Raw genomic sequence first — 25,094 nt, 5'->3', positions numbered from 1 at the left:
ACTTCGAACGTGTTTTTCTTTCCACAGTGCAGTGCATTTTCAAATGCTCTTTGCTTGATGCGTGCCTAGCGAATCCTTTGGTAAAATCAAAAGCATGCTTCCAGTCAGATTACCTAGCTTGGGTGAAGGACTTGTCTATGTCAGCATGGGACCCAACACAGAACTTTCGAATATTCCAGCCACTCTCTTCCTTTGAACTAGTTGCTATTAAATGAACGTTTTTGACCAGAAAACTAGTGATTAGGAAATGACGCTTCCTGAAGCATTGAGGTTTTCCATCCAATCGTTGCAAAAATAGGTTCATTACTCGAGGCTTTGATCAACACAATGTACACAAGTGGCACCTGCTGCTCAAAATAATTTAGAGCAGCCAAATTATTATAGACGACGTCCCACACCCCATAGCGCGTGTGCAGCGTAACCTTTTTGTTTTCCACCAAACCAATAGCAAACCAATCAGGTGGTTGTTTGACTAAACGAAGCGTAAGCATCAAATCAAATCAAATCAAATTTTATTGGTCACATGCGCCGAATACAACAGGTGCAGACATTACAGTGAAATGCTTACTTACAGCCCTTAACCAACAGTGCATTTATTTAACAAAAAAAGTAAAAATAAAACAACAACAAAAAAAGTGTTGAGAAAAAAAAGAGCAGAAGTAAAATAAAGTGACAGTATGGAGGCTATATATACAGGGGGGTACCGTTGCAGAGTCAATGTGCGGGGGCACCGGCTAGTTGAGGTAGTTGAGGTAATATGTACATGTGGGTAGAGTTAAAGTGACTATGCATAAATAATTAACAGAGTAGCAAATGATGGGGTGGGGGGGCAGTGCAAATAGTCCGGGTAGCCATGATTAGCTGTTCAGGAGTCTTATGGCTTGGGGGTAGAAGCTGTTGAGAAGTCTTTTGGACCTAGACTTGGCACTCCGGTACCGCTTGCCGTGCGGTAGCAGAGAGAACAGTCTATGACTAGGGTGGCTGGAGTCTTTGACAATTTTGAGGGCCTTCCTCTGACACCGCCTGGTATAGAGGTCCTGAATGGCAGGAAGCTTGGCCCCAGTGATGTACTGGGCCGTACGCACTACCCTCTGTAGTGCCTTGCGGTCGGAGGCCAAGCAGTTGCCATACCAGGCGGTGATGCAACCAGTCAGGATGCTCTCGATGGTGCAGCTGTAGATTTTTTGAGGATCTGAGGACCCATGCCAAATCTTTTCAGTCTCCTGAGGGGGAATAGGCTTTGTCGTGCCCTCTTCACGACTGTCTTGGTGTGTTTGGACCATGATAGTTCGTTGGTGATGTGGACACCAAGGAACTTGAAGCTCTCAACCTGTTCCACTACAGCCCCATCGATGAGAATGGGGGCGTGCTCAGTCCTCTTTTTTTCCCTGTAGTCCACAATCAGGCCTACCACTGTTGTGTCGTCGGCAAACTTAATGATGGTGTTGGAGTCGTGCCTGGCCATGCAGTCATGGGTGAACAGAGAGTACAGGAGGGGACTGAGCACGCACCCCTGAGGGGCCCCTGTGTTGAGGATCAGTGTGGCAGATGTGTTGTTACCTACCCTTACCACCTGGGGGCGGCCCGTCAGGAAGTCCAGGATCCAGTTGCAGAGGGAGGTGTTTAGTCCCAGGATCCTTAGCTTAGTGATGAGCTTAGAGGGCACTATGGTGTTGAATGCTGAGCTGTAGTCAATGAATAGCATTCTCACGTAGGTGTTCCTCTTGTCCAGGTGGGAAAGGGCAGTGTGGAGTGCAATAGAGATTGCATCATCTGTGGATCTGTTGGGGCGGTATGCAAATTGGAGTGGGTCTAGGGTTTCTGGGATAATGCTGTTGATGTGAGCCATGACCAGCCTTTCAAAGCACTTCATGGCTACAGACGTCAGTGCTACGGGTCGGTAGTCATTTAGGCAGGTTATCTTAGAGTCCTTGGGCACGGGGACTATGGTGGTCTGCTTGAAACATGTTGGTATTACAGACTCAGTCAGGGACATGTTGAAAATGTCAGTGAAGACACTTGCCAGTTGGTCAGCACATGCTCGGAGTACACGTCCTGGTAATCCGTCTGGCCCTGCGGCCTTGTGAATGTTGACCTGCTTAAAAGTCTTACTCACATCGGCTACGGAGAGCGTGATCACATAGTCATCCGGAACAGCTGGTGCTCTCATGCATGCTTCAGTGTTGCTTGCCTCGAAGCGAGCATAGAAGTGGTTTAGCTCGTCTGGTAGGCTTGTGTCACTGGGCAGCTCGCGGCTGTGCTTCCCTTTGTAGTCTGTAATAGTTTTCAAGCCCTGCCACATCCGACGAGCGTCAGAGCCAGTGTAGTACGATTCAATCTTAGTCCTGTATTGACTCTTTGCCTGTTTGATGGTTCGTCGGAGGTCATAGCGGGATTTCTTATAAGCGTCCGGGTTAGAGTCCCGTTCCTTGAAAGCGGCAGCTCTACCCTTTAGCTCAGTGCGGATGTTTCCTGTAATCCATGGCTTCTGGTTGGGGTATGTACGTACGGTCACTGTGGGGACGACATCATCGATGCACTTATTGATGAAGCCAGTGACTGATGTGGTGTACTCCTCAATGCTGTCTGAAGAATCCCGGAACATGTTCCAGTCTGTGCTAGCAAAACAGTCCTGTAGCTTAGCATCTGCGTCATCTGACCACTTTTTTATTAACCGAGTCACTGGTGCTTCCTGCTTTAGTTTTTGCTTATAAGCAGGAATCAGGAGGATAGAGTTATGGTCAGATTTGCCAAATGGAGGGCGAGTGAGAGCTTTGTATGCGTCTCTGTGTGTGGAGTAAAGGTGGTCTAGAGTTTTTTTTCCTCTGGTTGCACATTTAACATGCTGGTAGAAATTAGGTAGAACGGATTTAAATTTCCCTGCATTAAAGTCCCCGGCCACTAGGAGCGCTGCATCTGGATGAGCGTTTTCCTGTTAATTTATGGCCTTGTACAACTCATTCAGTGCAATCTTAATGCCAGCATTGGTTTGTGGTGGTAAATAGACAGCTATGAAAAATATAGATGAAAACTCTCTTGGTAAATAGTGTGGTCTACAGCTTATCATAAGATACTCTACCTCAGGCGAGCAAAACCTCGAGACTTCCTTAGTATTTGATTTTGTGCACCAGCTGTTGTTTACAAATATACACAGACCGCCACCCCTTGTCTTACCGGAGTCAGCCGTTCTATCCTGCCGATGTAGCGTATAGCCCGCTAGCTGTATGAAATCCATGTCGTCATTCAGCCACGACTCGGTGAAACATAAGATATTACAGTTTTTAATGTCCCGTTGGTAGGATAACCGTAATCTTAAGTCATCCAATTTATTTTCAAATGATTGAACGTTGGCTAATAGGATTGATGGAAGAGGCAGTTTACTCGCTTGCCGTCGGATCCTTACAAGGCACCCCGATCTAGGTCCACGATATCTCCGTCTCTTCCTCACGCGAATGACGGGGATTTGGGCCTTGTCGGGTGTCTGTATGATATCCTTCGCGGCCGCCTCGTTGAATAAAAAATCTTCGTCCAATACGAGGTGAGTAATCGTTGTCCTGATATCCAGAAGCTCTTTTTGGTTATAAGAGACGATGGCAGAAACATTATGTACAAAATAAATTACAAATAACGCGGAAAAACACACATAATAGTACAATTGGTTAGAGGGCTGTTCTCCAGCGCTGTTACAAAAAAAAATGTTTGATCACGTGCTTCTGATAAAGTGATACAGGCATCGGCACACTACTTCGAAGTACACTGCTTAGCGATTTCAACGCATGCATCAGAGCTCCGGTATCAAACGTAACATCACTACAGAAAACCTGCGGCTAGGGTAGGGTTCTAAGCTAGTCTGGGCTGGCTCCTCTGTTCCCAGATCGTCAGGAACAGTCTGGGGTGGAGGGGGCTGTGGAGCCAGTATCCTGGCGGCGCTTGTGGAGGGGTGGGTAGGCTCTGCATGTGGAGCTAGCTGGAGCTCAGTTCTGCTCATTGTTCTCCTTCTCCTTGGCTGTGTTTAGGTACTTTTAGCAAAGCCTATTTCTGATATCCATTGTGGCAGTGGCAGATTAGCTGGGTCGAGCTAGCTACTAACACTAACGCTTTTTACAGCTAGCTAAGAAGCTAACTAAACTCTGTAGTGGTGGGGCATGAGGCAGATGTGAGTGAAGCAGCTTCAATGGCAAACTTGACCCCGCCCTTATAAACCAAAGTCAAATATTACAGGCCGAGGCGTATTACGTTATTCACTTAGCCTACAACAGATGAGAAGCGTTCTTTCCCACTTTTTATGGAAACCCAAAGGAGTCATACCTATCCATAGCACCCCTACTGGCACGCCCTGGCTCTGGGGACTCTTATATGTTGAGCCAGGGTGTGTAGGGTCTATGTTTTGTGTTCTATGTTCAGTTTCTAGTTCATGTGTTTTCTAGGTTGGCCGGGGTGATTCTCAATCAGAGGCAACGAGAATCAGCTGTTGCTTGTTGTCTCTGATTGGGAACCATACTTAGGCAGCCTGTTGTGCACTTGTGTTTTGTGGGATCTTGTTCCGTGTTGGTTTGTGTTCATGACCGAGGACTTTTCGTTTTGTTGTTTTGTATTTTGTATCGTGTTGCTAAGTACACATTAAAGAGATGTACGCATATCACGCTGCGCCTTGGTCCAATCATTATGACGATCGTGACAGAAGATCCCACCAATACAGGACCAAGCAGCGTGCCCAGGAGCAAACGGCGGAGGTAACGTTAGTGGATGTCCTCCTCGGTTGGGGGCAGATCACGGAGGAGGAGGCCGTCCGTTACCGGAGGGCGATGAAGGGGGAGACCCAGGCAGGAGAGGAGAAGCGGCGCCAACCGGGCCGTCGTCGGACAGGCGAGAGGCACCCCCAATAATTTTTTTTGGGGGGGCACATGGCATGGACGACGGGGCTGCTGGAGGCAGATAAAGGGCGAGTTTGTGGACGAGGAGAGAAGGCCACCAGGGTACGGGGGCCATTGGTCATTAGAGGGAAGGAAAGTGTAGAGGCACGGCGAGAGGTACTGAGGTGTGTTACCAGTCCGGTCCGGCCCGTTCCTGATCCCCGCACAAGGCCAGTGGTGTGTGTTCCCAGTGCGGTCTGGCCTGTTCCTGTCCCTCGCACCAAGCCTGTGATGCGCGTCGCCAGCCGGGCCCGGCCTGTTCCTGCCCCTCGCACCAAGCCTGTGGTGCGCGTCGCCAGCCCGGCCCGGCCTGTTCCTGCCCCTCGCACCAAGCCAATGGTGCGCGTCGCCAGCCCGGCCCGGCCTGTTCCTGCTCCCCGCACCAAGCCAGTGGTGCGCGTCGCCAGCCGGGCCCGGCCTGTTCCTGCCCCTCGCACCAAGCCTGTGGTGCGCGTCGCCAGCCCGGCCCGGCCTGTTCCTGCCCCTCGCACCAAGCCAATGATGCGCGTCGCCAGCCCGGCCCGGCCTGTTCCTGCTCCCCGCACCAAGCCAAGGGTGCGCGTCGTCAGCCCGGCCCGGCCTGTTCCTGCTCCCCGCACCAAGCCAGTGGTGCGCTTCGTCAGCCCGGTCCGGCCCATTCCTGCTCCCCGCACCAAGCCAATGGCTATCACTCAATCATTTGAACTTTTTTGCTATTTTTATTTAGGGACATAAAACTAAAACTAAGGGGGCATAAGTTTCAACTGAGGTGGCTAAGCCCCCTTTTGCCCCCACGTGGAAATAATTTTCTTACAGTTTAATAGGCACTTTTACTGTATGTACTGTGTTTCGTTGCTCTGGCATCAAGTTACCGTCCATATCGCTTTGTATTGGCACTATCCAGAAATACTCAGAGATATATCATAAGATATCTTGTTGTAATTACAATAAACCTTAACTACAACAACATTTTCAGTAACAGTTACAGAAAAGTTTTACTTGCTATGACTGTTATGTTTTTATTTTATTTTTATCAACCTTGGTTGAATGCACTGACTAAGTTGCTGAGGACAAGAACACTCGCTAAATGACCAAAATCTAAATGTACATTTAAAAATTAAAACTTACCAAGAACTCTGGGTAATATGTAACTGCATGTGTAATTCCAGTAATATAATGTAAATAGATTACAGTAACATTTTTGGTAATGTAAAATGGATTACCGTCAAATGGATTACAGTAGCTGTACTATAAAATAAATTACAGTAACTTACTGGCCAATTTCTTCCAGTAAGTTACTGTACATTTTACAGGACATGTTTTACAGTGTGACAGAGACATGGTTGTTGCATTCATCCATTTTCATTCCTATGGACTTCACCAATTGAAATCCTAAGCGAATATGTTATCATAAAAAATAAGATATATTTAACACAATACCATACATATTTCATAAGGCCTTGTTTTGAGGGCCTATTTTTACCCTAATACAGGGGCCTGAAACTCATACACATCACCTTGAACCAAAACCACGCCCATCATTATCATATTTGCCAGCATGCTCTATTTTAGGTCGATTTTTAGAAAATTTTGTTTCAATATCTATGTTTGTGCATTGATTCATTGATTGATTGATTAATCGTATGCTACACAAAGATAAATAACATACATTTTTCTAAAACTAATCCAATCAGTTTGTTTTTGTTTTTGCACCTGTTACTGAAATGTTGTTTTCCAGTTTAAATGTTCAATATTAAAGCAATTTAATGATGACGTTCGCTTAGGATCTCACTTGGTAAAGTCCATAGGACCAAAAATGTATGAATGCAACAACCATGTACAGTGGGGAGAACAAGTATTTGATACACTGCCGATTTTGCAGGTTTTCCTACTTACAAAGCATGTAGAGGTCTGTAATTTTTTATCATAGGTACACTTCAACTGTGAGAGACGGAATCTAAAACAAAAATCCAGAAAATCACATTGTATGATTTTTTAGTAATTAATTTGCATTTTATTGCATGACATAAGTATTTGATACATCAGAAAAGCAGAACTTAATATTTGGTACAGAAACCTTTGTTTGCAATTACAGAGATCATACGTTTCCTGTAGGTCTTGACCAGGTTTGCACACACTGCAGCAGGGATTTTGGCCCACTCCTCCATACAGACCTTCTCCAGATCCTTCAGGTTTCGGGGCTGTCGCTGGGCAATACGGACTTTCAGCTCCCTCCAAAGATTTTCTATTGGGTTCAGGTCTGGAGACTGGCTAGGCCACTCCAGGACCTTGAGATGCTTCTTATGGAGCCACTCCTTAGTTGCCCTGGCTGTGTGTTTCGGGTCGTTGTCATGCTGGAAGACCCAGCCACGACCCATCTTCAATGCTCTTAATGAGGGAAGGAGGTTGTTGGCCAAGATCTCGCGATACATGGCCCCATCCATCCTCCCCTCAATACGGTGCAGTCGTCCTGTTCCCTTTGCAGAAAAGCATCCCCAAAGAATGATGTTTCCACCTCCATGCTTCACGGTTGGGATGGTGTTCTTGGGGTTGTACTCATCCTTCTTCTTCCTCCAAACACGGCGAGTGGAGTTTAGACCAAAAAGCTCTATTTTTGTCTCATCAGACCACATGACCTTCTCCCATTCCTCCTCTGGATCATCCAGATGGTCATTGGCAAACTTCAGACGGGCCTGGACATGCGCTGGCTTGAGCAGGGGAACCTTGCGTGCGCTGCAGGATTTTAATCCATGACGGCGTAGTGTGTTACTAATGGTTTTCTTTGAGACTGTGGTCCCAGCTCTCTTCAGGTCATTGACCAGGTCCTGCCGTGTAGTTCTGGGCTGATCCCTCACCTTCCTCATGATCATTGATGCCCCACAAGGTGAGATCTTGCATGGAGCCCCAGACCGAGGGTGATTGACCGTCATCTTGAATTTCTTCCATTTTCTAATAATTGCGCCAACAGTTGTTGCCTTCTCACCAAGCTGCTTGCCTATTGTCCTGTAGCCCATCCCAGCCTTGTGCAGGTCTACAATTGTATCCCTGATGTCCTTACACAGCTCTCTGATCTTGGCCATTGTGGAGAGGTTGGAGTCTGTTTGATTGAGTGTGTGGACAGCTGTCTTTTATACAGGTAACGAGTTCAAACAGGTGCAGTTAATACAGGTAATGAGTGGAGAACAGGAGGGCTTCTTAAAGAAAAGCTAACAGGTCTGTGAGAGCCGGAATTCGTACTGGTTGGTAGGTGATCAAATACTTATGTCATGCAATAAAATGCAAATTAATTACTTAAAAATCATACAATGTGATTTTCTGGATTTTTGTTTTAGATTCCATCTCTCACAGTTGAATTGTACCTATGATAAAAATTACAGACCTCTACATGCTTTGTAAGTAGGAAAACCTGCAAAATCGGCAGTGTATCAAATACTTGTTCTCCCCACTGTATCTGTCTGTCACGGTCGTTGACGAACGAGAAGGACCAAGGCGCAGCGTGATATGCATTCATGTTTATTATAATATAGAATAAACACAACGAACAAAGACAATAAACTAACGTTACGTGACGTCCTAAGGTACACACAACAAACCTCACACGGAACAAGATCCCACAACTAACAGGTGCCAAAAGGCTGCCTAAGTATGGACCCCAATCAGAGACAACGAGCTACAGCTGCCTCTGATTGGGAACCACACCGGCCAACATAGATCTACACATACTAGATCTAAACATAGACAATCAACATAGCACAACACGACACAGAAAATACACACCCTGACTCAACAAATACGAGTCCCTAGAGTCAGGGTGTGACACTGTCACTAACAAATACAGTCATTTACATTTTTAGTCATTTAGCAGACGCTCTTATCCAGAGCGACTTACATGAGCAATTAGGGTTAAGTGCCTTGCTCAAGGGCACATCGACAGATTTTTCACCTAGTCGGCTCGGGGATTAGAACCAGCGACCTTTCGGTTACTGGCACAACGCTCTTAACCACTAAGCTACCTGCTGCCCCATGGGTGGTGTCTCTACAATTTACTCGAAAGGCAAGGCACTCTGGTAAAATTTGAATAAGGCTTTACACTAAGCAGTGTTAATTTAACACTGTTCCGGTGTCTATATGGGTCCACAGAATGAACACTTTCACTATGTGTTTGTATGTATTATTATTCTTCACTGGAGAATTTGCTGTCTATGATAACATGTCATTGTGCTGCCTAAACAAGTGACAATGTAAATATGTATGATTTATGTAAATTAAATTCTACAGCTCAAGCACCCTAGAAATAAGATTGAAAGAAGTCCTGCTGAGGCTGCCGCTGTCTTAATGTGGACACCATAGTCTGGTTCAGATCTTTTCTTCTTGATCCTCCACATATCAATGCAAATCAGGTCACCTGGCTCTAGCTATATTTAGCAGCAGCTGCTACATTTAGCCTACCTGTAGTTAAGCACATTCTATTCAGCAAATTAATTTTGCGTTAGGCTTTAATAATGTACTGCTGAACTGTCTGGTGTTGGATTATCACAAGCTATGTCAGAGCCTGGAAAGAATGAGTAAAAGAGTGAAGTCAGTATAAGTAGAATGAGCCAGTCATTCAATCAATGTTTGCTCATTCATAAAAAAGAAATAAAGCAACACAATCCAATCAATGTGGTTTGAACCTGTATCCATTTGCTGTAGTGGAGGAGTCCCAAAGAGGATGCTCATTATAGTCTAGGGCTGGCCTCACCATGGAACCTTATGGATCGGTCCTTGATGTGGTCGGTGTGATAGCAGTCAAGACTGGGAGAACCCTGAGACCCCTGGTGAGGATTCATATACACACACATAAATGCGGAGACTACTCCTAAATGCGGAGACTACATCTTGAGTGTGAGCCATATTTTTCTTTAACTTACACTGTAATGGAAAACTGTAAATTATACTGTAATTTTGGGTATTATTAACCGTAAAATACTCTGAAATGTTTTACTGCAGCATACTGGAAATCATGGTGCATTGTGGGAAAATGTTGTGGGCGGGGCAAATAATTGCTGTATTTAGAATGGTACTGTAATTCCATCCCACAGAATACAGTACCGTACCGTATCTTTGGAGCACCAAAAACCCTTTGACCACTAGTGTGTGCAGGGTATTGTTGTTTCTGGCTCATTAACATATTTTGAGGCGTGCTTTGTAAGAGGCTATATTTGTTGCACCCGTGAGTGAGAATGCTGTACCAATTTATGTCCTATGTGGTTATAATGGCACATCAATTTGTATAGGGGACAGATTGGAGTGGAAGTCTTGAACCTGAAATGGTTGAGCATTTTGTTCTCTAGGAGTGCAAGTGATATAAAACACTAAATATTCCTTAATATACTGTAATGTGTAAACACTTTAACTAGCAGCCAACCTGCTTACACCAATCCCTTGTGATAACAGTAAAATACAGTAAAATACAAACCCATCCTCTCAATGAATTTCATCCATTCATTCATTCCAATTACGGTAGCGTAGATTATAAAAAAAAAAAAGAAGTATAATACAGTCAATTTTAAGGTATTGCACTGTGTGTCATTACACAGTACTTGCTTTGATACCATATTTATATTACAGTAGGTGTACTGTAATATGAAATACAGAATTTTACTTGCCACCGAGCTGCCTGTAAGCTACTGTCAAATTCACAGTAACCCCTTTACAGTGTGGAGCAAGGCTGTGTTATCCAAGCAAGTATAAGTCATTGTTGCTGTGTGTGTTCCATGTTTGATATAGGCCTACTCCTATGTGAGATAATTCTGGTCAGTTAGTGTTCCTCTGCAATTCCAAAACGCTATACACTGAGTATACAAAACATGAAGAACTCTTTCCATGACATAGACTGACCAGGTGAATCCAGGTGAAAGCTATGATCCCTTATTGATGTCACTTGTTAAATCAACTTCAATCAGTGTAGATAAAGGGGAGGAGACAGGTTAAAGAAGGATTTTTAAGTTTTAAGCCTTGAGACAATTGTGACATGGATTGTGTATGTGTGCCATTCAGAGGGTGACAAAAGGTTTGTGCCTTTGAACGGGGTATGGTAGTAGGTGCCAGGCGCACTGGTTTGTGTCAAGAACTCCAATGCTGCTGGGTCTTTCACACTCAACAGTTTCCCTTGTGTATCAAGAATGGTCCACCGCCCAAAGGCCATCCAGCCAACTTGATACAACTGTGGGAAGCATTGGAGTCAACATGGGCCAGCATTGGAGAAGGTTGTTCATTGACAGACGTGTATTTGTTTAAAATCTATCACTTGATGGTTTCATTTCAGAGAGAAATAATCATGTTTTTTTGCTAAATGCATATATCCACCACACTCTCAGAGAAATACGTAGTCCTGCTAGGTTTTACACAGTCAAATTGAACAAATAACTACAGTGTTCATAAATAAATGTACAAATGATACATTTGTGACATCAATATTTCATGTATTTTTATTTTTATAATTCAATACAGTAATATGATATCTGTATGTAAAACATTTACATTTGGGCAGGTAGCTTAGTGGGTAAGAGCGTTGTGCCAGTAACCGAAAGGTCGCTGGTTCTAATCCCTGAGCCGACTAGGTGAAAAATCTGTCGATGTGCCCTTGAGCAAGGCACTTAACCCTAATTGCTCCTGTAAGTCGCTCTGGATAAGAGCGTCTGCTAATGACTAAAAATGTACATTTTTGTTGTTTAGCAGATGCTCTTATCCAGAGCGACTTACAGTTAGTGCACTAATCTTAAAATAGCTAGGTGAGACAACCACATATCTGAGTTAAATATACAGGAGACAAACATTTCATTCCAGCTAAACAATGGACATACAGTAAACACATTTTCATACACATCTATGATCTATCTTCTGAGAACAGTAATATTTTACACAGACATGAAGGTACCCATAAGCAATAATTTCTGATTTAAAAAAAAGTATGTGAAAAATTGTTGGATATAGCGTTTTGGAAATAAACTTTTCAAAATAGCCATGCGTTGTAATGTGGTTGTTTAATTTAGATATGAGTTTCTCTCGGAAGAGTTAGTTAGAATTTTTTTGTCCTGAGGTCCTCAACAGCATCCTCACTGATTGCATTTTAATTAAAATACTATTTTTAATCATCTCTACCACCACCGCGCCCGGGAGTGGAGACGTGGCGTTATCAATTGGACATCCTGCCCGCCTTACTCTCACTCAGTACTATCTGACTAACCACCACCAACACACACACACACACGGCAGACGCTTCATTAAATTGAAGGCATTAATTAATATTGAGAGCTGACAAGCCCTCACAGACAACGTAATGAATGAAGTAGTTGGTGGAGTGATTAGGTGGTAAAGTTGAGTGGACTGACAGTAATTGCCGAGGGGTGAGGAGCATGATGAAGAGGCCATTGCATGGTTGGTTGAGGGTCCTGAAGCACTGAAGCATGGTCCGTGTTGCGTTCAAAATGCATACATTTAACAACATTTCAGAGCGATATGGGTCAGTATTCACAAAACTTCTCCGAGTATGAGTGCTGTTCTAGGATCCGTTTTGCCTTTTTGATCATACTGCATATGATTACATAGACAGGGGGGACCTGATCCTAGATCAGCACTCTTACTCTGAGACACTTTATGAAGTTGGTTCAGTCTGTAGGGTTTGCAACATTGTGTGTGGTTGAGATGTGGGAGATGGAGTATGGAGGGGCTAAGGGAAGCCTTGGTTGCCATTTCCCAGACACTTAACAGTTGAGTGACAGTCATATTCCTCAGGCTTTTAAATATATGGACAGCTGGAGACATTTGGTGTGAGAGAGAAAAATTGTGTGTGGGTGCGTGCGTGTGTTTGTCCCTGAAAGCAGAGCTACATAATAGTTTTGTGATTATGTCCCTTTGTGGAATGGCACTCCCTTGACTATTAAATAGCTATTCTGCTGACACAAAAAATAATTCATTACCCAGAGCAGACGCAATTTGGAGGCCAACGTAGCACTCACATCCCCGGGAAAGTGTGCATTGTGTGACTAATCAAATTGGCCTAGAGAACATTAAGGAAATGTTTTTTAATGACGTGTACCAGAAATAAACCCAAGAAACTTGAACAAGCGATGTCTGTCTGATATCTTCTCTCTCCTAGATGGTTTCCCAACAGTATCCTCCTCAGGACAGATAGAGTAATAATTACATCAAGGGTATATAAAGAGGCTATAAAGCACATCTGAGAGGGAAAGTTTTTAATGTATTTCATTCTCTGGGTCACAATTACAGTGGCCATCATGTAATGCTTTATCATCTCTCTGCCTCTCTCTCTCTCTCTCTCTCTCTCTCTTTCTCTCTCTCTCTCCTCTCAGTAGAGTGATTTATAGACTGCTCACTTCCGCAAGCAGTCATTAAAGTACTGTCTGTCCAAGGCTTCTCCTCCAACTCAGTCCATTAGGCATGCACTGCCACGAACCGCGCACCTCTATCCGAGTGGGGCATGTGGGTGCGCTTTCCTTCGCCATTGCAGGTGATAAATAGAGTGAGAGAAAGAAAGAGAAAGTGGTAAAGGACAAAGTTTTGTGACTCAGTGTGATGGGCTATCACTGAGGTATATACTGTATGTGACAACGGAGGATTCATCTGTTGACGTCACACTGCCTTTGTGTGCTAGGCTTATTCATGATAACCCATAGTGGCTATTGATGTTGTGTCGTGATATGGCACACTGCCTATAAATAGGTCCTCTTGCAAAAGTATTCCCAGATTGGATTGTCCAAATATTTTTTCTGGAAATAAAGGTTCTGTTCATAAGCTTGCATTGTTCCAAACCAAAGACACAGAGGATTCAGCTGTGGACGTCACACTGCCTTTGTGTGCTATACCTGACTATGGGATTCGACAAGACAAGCATTGTCAAATAACCTCCTCTTTTCCTCTGTGAGTGGGCCATATTTTACAGCAGCAATGTTCCCCTGTCCTCTGTGGCGTAGCTCTCTTCTCCTCACGTGGACACAAGGACACTTTAGCATCCCAGGATAAATCTGCCAGCCAGAGGACAGGCCTGTGTCTGGTTAGCTTACGCCTGCCAACAGCTGCACCTGGGGTCCTGGACACAGACAAAATTACAGAGAGAGAAAGTCCTTTTATCTATCTAGACAGTGTCATAAGGATGGTGTTTAGATCATTCTGATTATGTCTACCATGACATTGTCCCACGTCACATAAGCATAAACCCTGAGCAGACCACAGTTACACACCAGTGGTGGCTAGTGGCACTTTAAATTGGAGGACAGGCTCATAGTAATGGCTGGAACGGAATTTTGAAACCTTACCTCTCAGTCTCTGACATATAAATGGTGGATGTTCACCTGGGTAGATGAGAGTTGATAACAGTCTGATCCCAGAGGCTGGAGTCTAGTCAGTCTTCATTGTGAAATATGACCATCAGGACCTGTAACCCAGAAGCTCCAGCCATCTGTTAATTTATCAGTCTAGAACAAGAACACCCAGACTCGCTCAGTCAGCGTTAATGTTCATTAATAATTATATAGGGGAAGAACATTGCCGATGGACCTGGGATATTAGACCCAGACAGGACAGAGGAAGGAAGCTGGCTAATTGGTGATAGATAGCGGTACAATTAGGCATTACACTGTGTTCCTGATAATCTGAAGTAGCCAGTGCAATTAAAAAAAGTTGCCAGCCAGGGTGGTGCACAAAATCAAATTTGGTGGCATCTGATGCACCCAAAATTGTTAAAGTCAATTAAGTACACTCTTAGAAAAAAAGGTGCTATCTAGAACATAAAAGGGTTATTCGGCTGTCCCCATAGGATAACCCTTTTTGGTTCCAGGTATAACCCTTTTAGCTTCCATGTAAAACCCTTTCCACATAGGGTTCTACATGGAACCCAAAAGGGTTCTACCTGGAACCCAAAAGGGTTCTACCTGGAACCAAAAAGGGTTATCCTATGGGGACAGCCGAAGAACCCTTTTGGAACCCTTTTTTCTAAGAGTGTAGTGTTTGGCTGGCAGCTGGCGCTTATGAAACACACTGGCATAGAGCTCATGCTTAAAACTAAAGGCACAGTACAGTGGTGTATCATGGTGCTGTGTGCCTCTGTAGCCTACTCCTAAAATCTAGTTAGGTGAAGGGACTTGATGTAGCCTTTACAATCAGTGTTGTTGTTAATGTTCTATTTTGAAAGTTTTTTTCTCTCACTCCTTGACCCTTGTGAATAGAGATGACAGAGATTAGCATTCTGTGTGAGGATTAAATAATGATTTACTGCCTGACTGGCTGGCTTTTCGATTTGGCCGTTTCTCTGTAGTAAGGAGACATTGATGAATGTGATCAGACACCAAGACTTTATTGATCAGATCAATTAATTAATGGTGCATTAACCTTTGCACAAAATGTCAGGGAACTTGTTTAGTAATTTAGCTAATGATATTTCACTGTTTATCTTTTCCATTCATTCGGGGTGGAGGCATATAGCTCAATCTAAACAACCGATGTCGTGGGATGTGGTTTCATCTTTACATTAGACTACTAGAGGTCTGAAAACGTCTGACAACCTTTGATTTGAAAGTGTAATGTCCTTTGAGAATGAATTGATGTGTTGTAAATTGTGTTCAAAGTTTGCATTTCTCTCGCTGTTTCAGGTTGCCTGTTTGAGGATGAGCTCTGTACACCTTACGAGTTCTGCGCTAACGGTAAGCCAGCCAATTCTGAGAAGTGACAATCAACCAACCACCCACCACCCTCATTATACAGTAGACCTTCAGTGATGGTATCAACTCACACACACTATTCTAAAGCACTCATAGCCTTTCATCATTACCGGGGGGAAACTGAGTCTGCATCCCAAATAGCACCCTATTCCCTTTATAGTGCACTACTTTTGACCAGGGCCCATAGTGCACTAAATAGGGAATATGGTGCCATTTGTGACATAGACGGCGAGAAGCACCAGAGAGCGTCTGCATACATTCAAAGCTGATGAGTGAAGTGTGAGACAAGTTCTTAGGGCGAAACATTAAGAAAATGGAAAGTAATTACAAATATTTCTAGGGTTTTTTGATCACACAGCACCTCCACAGAACCTTCGTCTCTCAATCAAGTTCTCATGGTTATATATACAGTAGAGTATAGAATGAATTGCCTCTGTATGCTCCTACATTTACTTTGAATCTAGCTATGAATGTTCATGACATTGGACATGAAATGACCAGACAACGTGTCACATCTTGATTGAGAGGGGAAATGTCGAGGCTTTATTCATTTGGCCTTTGGGAAGAATCGTGTACAGTTGTATAAACAACGCAAACATGTGTGGATGATCTTCAGAACAGAAGGCAGCGTCGTGAAAGGTTAATCTATTCCCCATAGGAAATTGTCCTGATAGTTGTTGAGGGGCCGTACAGTGCCTTACAAAAGTATTCATCCCCCTTGGCGTTTTTCCTATTTTGTTGCATTACAACCTGTAATTGAAATTGATTTTTATTTGGATTTCATGTAATGAACATACACAAAATAGTCCAAATTGGTGAAGTGAAATGAAAAAAATAACTTGTTTCAAAAGATTCTAAAAAATAAATAACGGAAAAGTGGTGCGTGCATATGTATTCACCCCCTTTGCTATGAAGCCCCTAAATAAGATCTGGTGCAATCAATTACCTTCAGAAGTCACATAATTAGTTAAATAAAGTCCACCTGTGTGCAATCTAAGTGTCACATGATCTGTCACATGATCTCAGTATATATACACCTGTTCTGAAAGGCCCCAGAGTCTGCAACACCACTAAGCAAGGGGCACCACCAAGCAAGCGGCACCATGAAGACCAAGGAGCTCTCCAAACAGGTCAGGGACAAAGTTGTGGAGAAGTACAGATCAGGGTTGGGTTATAAAAAAATATCAGAAACTTTGAACATCCCACGGAGCACCATTAAATCCATTCTAAAAAAATTGAAAGAATATGGCACCACAACAAACCTGCCAAGAGAGGTCCGCCCACCAAAACTCATGGACCAGGCAAGGAGGGCATTAATCAGAGAGGCAACAAAGAGACCAAAGATAACCCTGAAGGAGCTGCAAAGCTCCACAGCTGAGATTGGAGTATCTGTCAATAGGACCACTTTAAGCCGTACACTCCACAGAGCTAGACTTTACGGAAAAGTGGCCAGCAAAAAGCCATTGCTTCAAGAAAAAAATAAGCAAACACGTTTGGTGTTCGCCAAAAGCCATGTGGGAGACTCCCCAAACATATGGAAGAAGGTACTCTGGTCAGATGAGACTAATATTGAGCTTTTTGGCCATCAAGGAAAACGCTATGTCTGGCGCAAACCCAACACCTCTCATCACCCCGAGAACACCATCCCCACAGTGAAGCATGGTGGTGGCAGCATCATGCTGTGGGGATGTTTTTCATCGGCAGGGACTGGGAAACTGGTCAGAATTGAAGGAATGATGGATGGCGCTAAATACAGGGAAATTCTTGAGGGAAACCTGTTTCAGTCTTCCATAGATTTGAGACTGGGACGGAGGTTCACCTTCCAGCAGGACAATGACCCTAAGTATACTGCTAAAGTAACACTTGAGTGGTTTAAGGGGAAACATTTACAGTGAGGGAAAAAAGTATTTGATCCCCTGCTGATTTTGTACGTTTGCCCACTGACAAAGAAATGATCAGTCTATAATTTTCATGGTAGGTTTATTTGAACAGTGAGAGACAGAATAACAACAACAAAATCCAGAAAAACACGTCAAAAATGTTATAAATTGATTTGCATTTTAATGAGGGAAATAAGTATTTGACCCCATCTCAATCAGAAAGATTTCTGGCACCCAGGTGACTTTTATACAGGTAATGAGCTGAGATTAGGAGCACACTCTTAAAGGGAGTGCTCCTAATCTCAGCTTGTTACCTGTATAAAATACACCTGTCCACAGAAGCAATCAATCAATCAGATTCCAAACTCTCCACCATGGCCAAGACCAAAGAGCTCTCCAAGGATGTCAGGGACAAGATTGTAGACCTACACAAGGCTGGAATGGGCTACAAGACCATCGCCAAGCAGCTTGGTGAGAAGGTGACAACAGTTGGTGCGATTATTCGCAAATGGAAGAAACACAAAAGACCTGTCAATCTCCCTCGGCCTGGGGCTCCATGCAAGATCTCACCTCGTGGAGTTGCAATGATCATGAGAACGGTGAGGAATCAGCCCAGAACTATAAGGGAGGATCTTGTCAATGATCTCAAGGCAGCTGGGACCATAGTCACCAAGAAAACAATTGGTAACACACTACGCCGTGAAATACTGAAATTCTGCAGCGACGCAAGGTCCCCCTGCTCAAGAAAGTACATATACCGGCCCGTCTGAAGTTTGCCAATGAACATCTGAATGATTCAGAGGAGAACTGGGTGAAAGTGTTGTGGTCAGATGAGACCAAAATGGAGCTCTTTGGCATCAACTCAACTCGCCGTGTTTGGAGGAGGAGGAATGCTGCCTATGACCCCAAGAACACCATCCCCACCGTCAAACATGGAGGTGGAAACATTATGCTTTGGGGGTGTTTTTCTGCTAAGGGGACAGGACAACTTCACCGCATCAAAGGGACGATGGACGGGGCCATGTACCGTCAAATCTTGGGTGAGAACCTCCTTCCCTCAGCCAGGGCATTGAAAATGGGTCGTGGATGGGTATTCCAGCATGACAATGACCCAAAACACACGGCCAAGGCAACAAAGGAGTGGCTCAAGAAGAAGCACATTAAGGTCCTGGAGTGGCCTAGCCAGTGTCCAGACCTTAATCCCATAGAAAATCTGTGGAGGGAGCTGAAGGTTCGAGTTGCCAAACGTCAGCCTCGAAACCTTAATGACTTGGAGAAGATCTGCAAAGAGGAGTGGGACAAAATCCCTCCTGAGATGTGTGCAAACCTGGTGGCTAACTACAAGAAACGTCTGACCTCTGTGATTGCCAACAAGGGTTTTGCCACCAAGTACTAAGTCATGTTTTGCAGAGGGGTCAAATACTAACAAATCAATTTATAACATTTTTGACATGCGTTTTTCTGGATTTTGTTGTTGTTATTCTGTCTCTCACTGTTCAAATAAACCTACCATTAAAATTATAGACTGATCATGTCTTTGTCAGTGGGCAAACGTACAAAATCAGCAGGGGATCAAATACTTTTTTCCCTCACTGTAAATGTCTTGGAATGGCCTAGTCAAAGCCCAGACCTCAATCCAATTGAGAATCTGTGGTATGACTTAAAGATTGCTGTACACCAGCGGAACCCATCCAACTTGAAGGAGCAGTTTTGCCTTGAAGAATGGGCAAAAATCCCAGTGGCTAGATGTGCCAAGCTTATAGAGACATACCCCAAGAGACTTGCAGCTGTAATTGCTGCAAAAGGTGGCTCTACAAAGTATTGACTTTGGGGGGGGTAAATAGTTATGCACGCTCAAGTTTTCTGTTTTTTTGTCTTATTTCTTGATTTTTTCACAAAAAAATATATTTTGCATCTTCAAAGTGGTAGGCATGTTGTGTAAAACAAATGATACAAACCCCCCAAAAATCAATTTTTATTCCAGGTTGTAAGGCAACAAAATAGGAAAAATGCCAAGGGGGGTGAATACTTTCGCAAGCCACTGTATGTATCAAGCATCTCAGAGTAGGAGTGCTGATCCAGGATCAGCTTCCCCCTGTCCACGTAGGCTTCATCAAATCAAATCTCAAATCAAATCAAATTGTATTTGTCACATACACGTGTTTAGCAGATGTTATTGCGGGTGTAGCGAAATGCTTGTGCTTCTAGCGCCGACAGTGCAGTAATGTCTAACAAGTAATATCTAACAATTTCTCAACATATACCCAATACACACAAATCTGAGTAAGGAATGGAATTTAAGAATATATACATATATAGACAAGCAATGACAGAGCGACATGGACTAAGATACAGTAGAATATTATAGAATACAGTATGTACATATGAGATGAGTAGTGCAAGATATGTAAACATTATTAAAGTGACTAGTGTTTCATTTCATAAAGTGGCCAGTGATTCCAATAGGCAGCAGCAGCCTCTCATGTGCTAGAGATGGCTATTTAACAGTCTGATGGCCTTGAGATAGAAGCTGTTTTTCATTCTCTCTGTCCCAGCTTTGATGCACCTGTACTGACCTCGCCTTATGGATGATAGCGGGGTGAACAGGCAGTGGCTCGGGTGGTTTTTGTCCTTCCTGTGACATCGGGTGCTGTAGGTGTCCTGGAGGGCAGGTAGTTTGCCCCCGGTAATGCGTTCGGCAGACCGCACCACCCTCTGGAGAGCCCTGTGGTTGCGGGCGTTGCAGTTGCCGTACCAGGCGGTGATACAGCCCGACAGGATGCTCTCAATTGTGCATCTGTAAAAGTTTGTGAGGGTTTTAGGTGCCAAGCCAAATTTCTTCAGCCTCCTGAGGTTGAAGAGGCTCTGTCGATGTGGATAGGGGGTTGCACCCTCTGCTGTTTCCTGAAGTCCACGATAATCTCCTTTGTTTTGTTGACGTTGAGTGAGAGGTTATTTTCCTGGCACCACACTCCCAGAGCCCTCACCTCCTCCCTGTAGGCTGTCTCCTGAGTGGCGCAGTGGTCTAAGGCACTGCATCGCAGTGCTAACTGTGCCACTAGAGATCCTGGTTCGAATCCAGGCTCTGTCGCAGCCGGCCGCGACCGGGAGACTCATGGGCGGCGCACAATTGGCCCAGCGTCGTCCAGGGTAGGGGAGGGAATGGCCGGCAGGGATGTAGCTCAGTTGATAGAGCATGGCGTTTGCAACGCCAGGGTTGTGGGTTCGATTCCCACGGGGGGCCAGTATAAGAAAAATATGTATTCACTAACTGTAAGTCGCTCTGGATAAGAGCGTCTGCTAAATGACTAAAATGTAAAATGTAAAAATGTCTCGTCATTGTTGGTAATCAAGTCTACTACTGTTGTGTCGTCTGCAAACTTGATGATTGAATTGGAGGCATGCTTGGCCACGCAGTCATGGGTGAACAGGGAGTACAGGAGGGGGCTGAGCAAGCACCCTTGTGGGGCCCCAGTGTTGAGGATCAGCGAAGTGGAGATGTTGTTTCCTACCTTCACCACCTGGGGGCGGCCCGTCAGGAAGTCCAGGACCCAGTTGCACAGGGCGGGGTTCAGACCCAGGACCTCAAGCTTAATGATGAGCTTGGAGGGTACTATGGTGTTGAATGCTGAGCTATAGTCAATGAACAGCATTCTTACATAGGTATTCCTCTTGTCCAGATGGGATAGGGCAGTGTGATGGCGATTGCATCGTCTGTGGATCTATTGGGGCGGTAAGCAAATTGAAGTGGGTCTAGGGTGACAGGTAAGGTAGTCTCTCAATGCACTTCATGTTGACAGAGGTGAGTGCTACAGGGCGATAGTCATTTAGTTCAGTTACCTTTGCTTTCTTGGGTACAGGAACAATGGTGGCCATCTTGAAGCATGTGAGGACAGCAGACTGGGAAAGGGAGAGATTGAATATGTCCGTAAACACACCAGCCAGCTGGTCTGCGCATGCTCTGAGGACGCGGCTAGGGATGCTGTCTGGGCCAGCAGCCTTGCTGGGGTTAACATGCTTAAATGTCTTACTCAGGTCGGCCACGGAGAAGGAGAGGCCACAGTCCTTGTCGGTGGCACTGTGTTATCCTCAAAGTGGGCGTAGAAGGTGTTTCGTTTTTTCTGGAAGCGAGACGTCGGTGTCGGTGACGTGGCTGGTTTTCCTTTTGTAGTCCGTGATTGTCTGTAGACCCTGCCACATAAGTCTCGTGTCTGAGCCGTTGAATTGCGACTCCACTTTATCTCTATACTGATGTTTTGCCAGTTTAATTGCCATGCAGAGTGAGTAGCTACACTGTTTGTATTCTGCCATATTCCCAGTCACCTTGCCATGGTTAAATGTGGTGGTTCATGCTTTCAGTTTTGTGCGAATGCTGCCATCTATCCATGGTTTCTGGTTAGGGTAGGTTTTAATAGTCACAGTGGGCACAACATCACCTATACACTTCCTGATAAACTCAGTCACCGTTTCAGTGTATTCACCGTCCCAGTCCGTGTAATCAAAACAATCTTGAAGCGTGGATTCCGATTGGTCAGACCAGAGTTGAATAGTCCTTAGCACGGGTACTTCCTGTTTGAGTTTCTGCCTATAGAAAGGGAGGAGCAAAATGGAGTCGTGGTCAGATTTGCCGAAAGGAGGGCGGGGGAGGGCATTATAACCATCCCGGAAGTTCAAATAGCAATGGTCGAGGATTTTAGCAGCCTGAGTACAATAGTCGATAAGTTGATAGAACTTCGGCAGCCTAGTCCTCAAATTTGCTTTGTTAAAATCCCCGGCTACAATAAATGCAGCCTCAGGATACAGTGGGGAAAAAAAGTATTTAGTCAGCCACCAATTGTGCAAGTTCTCCCACTTAAAAATATGAGAGAGGCCTGTAATTTTCATCATAGGTACACGTCAACTATGACAGACAAATTGAGGAAAAAAATTCCAGAAAATCACATTGTAAGATTTTTTATGAATTTATTTGCAAATTATGGTGGAAAATAAGTATTTGGTCAATAACAAAAGTTTCTCAATACTTTGTTATATACCCTTTGTTGGCAATGACACAGGTCAAACGTTTTCTGTAAGTCTTCACAAGGTTTTCACACACTGTTGCTGGTATTTTGGCCCATTCCTCCATGCAGATCTCCTCTAGAGCAGTAATGTTTTGGGGCTGTCGCTGGGCAACACGGACTTTCAACTCCCTCCAAAGATTTTCTATGGGGTTGAGATCTGGAGACTGGCTAGGCCACTCCAGGACCTTGAAATGCTTCTTACGAAGCCACTCCTTCATTGCCCAGGCGGTGTGTTTGGGATCATTGTCATGCTGAAAGACCCAGCCACGTTTCATCTTCAATGCCCTTGCTGATGGAAGGAGGTTTTCACTCAAAATCTCATGATACATGGCCCCATTCATTCTTTTCTTTACACGGATCAGTCGTCCTGGTCCCTTTGCAGAAAAACAGCCCCAAAGCATGATGTTTCCACCCCCATGCTTCACAGTAGGTATGGTGTTCTTTGGATGCAACTCAGCATTCTTTGTCCTCCAAACACGACGAGTTGAGTTTTTACCAAAAAGTTCTATTTTGGTTTCATCTGACCATATGACATTCTCCCAATCCTCTTCTGGATCATCCAAATGCACTCTAGCAAACTTCAGACGGGCCTGGACATGTACTGGCTTAAGCAGGGGGACACTGCAGGATTTGAGTCCCTGGCGGTGTAGTGTGTTACTGATGGTAGGCTTTGTTACTTTGGTCCCAGCTCTCTGCAGGTCATTCACTAGGTCCCCCCGTGTGGTTCTGGGATTTTTGCTCACCGTTCTTGTGATCATTTTGACCCCACGGGGTGAGATCTTGCGTGGAGCCCCAGATCGAGGGAGATTATCAGTGGTCTTGTATGTCTTCCATTTCCTAATAATTGCTCCCACAGTTGATTTCTTCAAACCAAGCTGCTTACCTATTGCAGATTCAGTCTTCCCAGCCTGGTGCAGGTCTACCATTTTGTTTCTGGTGTCCTTTGACAGCTCTTTGGTCTTGGCCATAGTGGAGTTTGGAGTGTGACTGTTTGAGGTTGTGGACAGGTGTCTTTTATACTGATAACAAGTTCAAACAAGTGCCATTAATACAGGTAACGAGTGGAGGACAGAGGAGCCTCTTAAAGAAGAAGTTACAGGTCTGTGAGAGCCAGAAATCTTGCTTGTTTGTAGGTGACCAAATACTTATTTTCCACCATAATTTGCAAATAAATTCATAAAAAATCCTACAATGTGATTTTCTGGAATTTTTTTCCTCAATTTGTCTGTCATAGTTGACGTGTACCTATGATGAAAATTACAGGCCTCTCTCATCTTTTTAAGTGGGAGAACTTGCACAATTGGTGGCTGACTAAATACTTTTTTTCCCCACTGTATGTGGTTTCCATAAAGTCCAGTGAAGTTCTTTGAGGGCCGTCGTGGTATCGGCTTGAGGGGGGATATACACGGCCGTGACTAAAACCAAAGAAAATTATCTTGGGAGATAATACGGTCGGCATTTTGTGATCTAAAAGGCAAAACTGATCTTAAATCAGCATTTCTACTCTGAGACGCTTAGTACATGTTCTTTGTCATATACTTCTAACAGATCCCTGGCCTAACCGAGACACCACATGCATGTTACATTTTTCTTTACACCAGTAAACATAATGACTAAACTTCTGGGCTTAAATGTTATTTTGTTTGTTTGAATGAACGCAGCTCGCTTCATTTAGCCCTCAATGAGCTCATTATGAAATCCATCCTCAAATGAGGTGGCTTGCAAAGGAACACCTACATTAGATCTCCATCAATCTAACTCCCAATCTTAAGAAAATTCTTAACGTGGGCGCTCCTATCCATATCTAAGATTATGCTCTGTCATTCTATATATAGACTAATTCACTCATAATGAATAACACTGTGACAAGAGTGTGTGGTTGTATAACTACCTCTGCCACTTATTCTCTGCTCTCAGTCCCTGAAGAACTAACCTGGTTTATTCTAGGCTGGTTCAACCTTACTCTGTTTCTCATTCAGCTTGGCTGCTGGCATGGCAGTCAGTTACACAGGAGGGACATTTCCTCATTTCACACCCCTCAGCAGGAAATGGCCCCTTTTCCGTGGCTGAGAATTTTTTGTGAAACCCTTAGCGTCGCAATTAACTAGAGATATTGGAAGATAGGAGGAACCATCGGTGCCTTTTCCTCATTGTGAATGGCAAATGAATGCTCACAAGAAAAGAGATTCCATAGTTCCATTTTATTTTTTGAATTCATGATGCTTTGCTTCCAGGTGTCTGTTTCTGGTGAGCACTTAACAAAGAAAACGAACATCGCCTTTACACCAGATATTTGTGTGAGAAGCATAATATGCAGTGGTTCTTGATGCGCCCCCCAGGTCAACCTTTTGTTTCTAGTAGCTCTTTCCTGCAGTCAAATGACCTAGTGGCCTCATGGGTGGAATGTTATTAATATTTTTCATAATTTCATAATTAATCACACTTTTTTTTCTTTCTATCCAGTGTTTCTATGTCAAATGGTTTTGTTATATTTCAGTCTTCTGTGATGTATGTCAAGTGTAATATTGGAATGCAAACTCTAAA

General features: G+C 44.1%; 1 protein-coding gene across 1 annotated transcript in view; it reads left to right on the top strand.

Moving 5' to 3' along the window:
- Positions 1-25,094, top strand: part of LOC311100424 (receptor-type tyrosine-protein phosphatase N2-like) — a gene marked incomplete at both ends in the record, with an annotated part of 320,583 nt that overhangs the window by 39,766 nt on the left and 255,723 nt on the right. Inside the window, one exon of the mRNA XM_084141339.1 lies at positions 15,542-15,592. Coding sequence (XP_083997465.1) covers positions 15,542-15,592 — 51 coding nt within the window. The remainder of the gene's footprint in view (positions 1-15,541; positions 15,593-25,094) is intronic.

Source organism: Coregonus lavaretus (assembly GCF_964263955.1).
Source record: "Coregonus lavaretus genome assembly, chromosome: 2".
NCBI classification, from domain to species: Eukaryota; Metazoa; Chordata; class Actinopteri; order Salmoniformes; family Salmonidae; genus Coregonus; species Coregonus lavaretus.
Note: the sequence above shows the minus strand (reverse complement) of the source record. Positions and strands in the feature narration are given on the sequence as shown.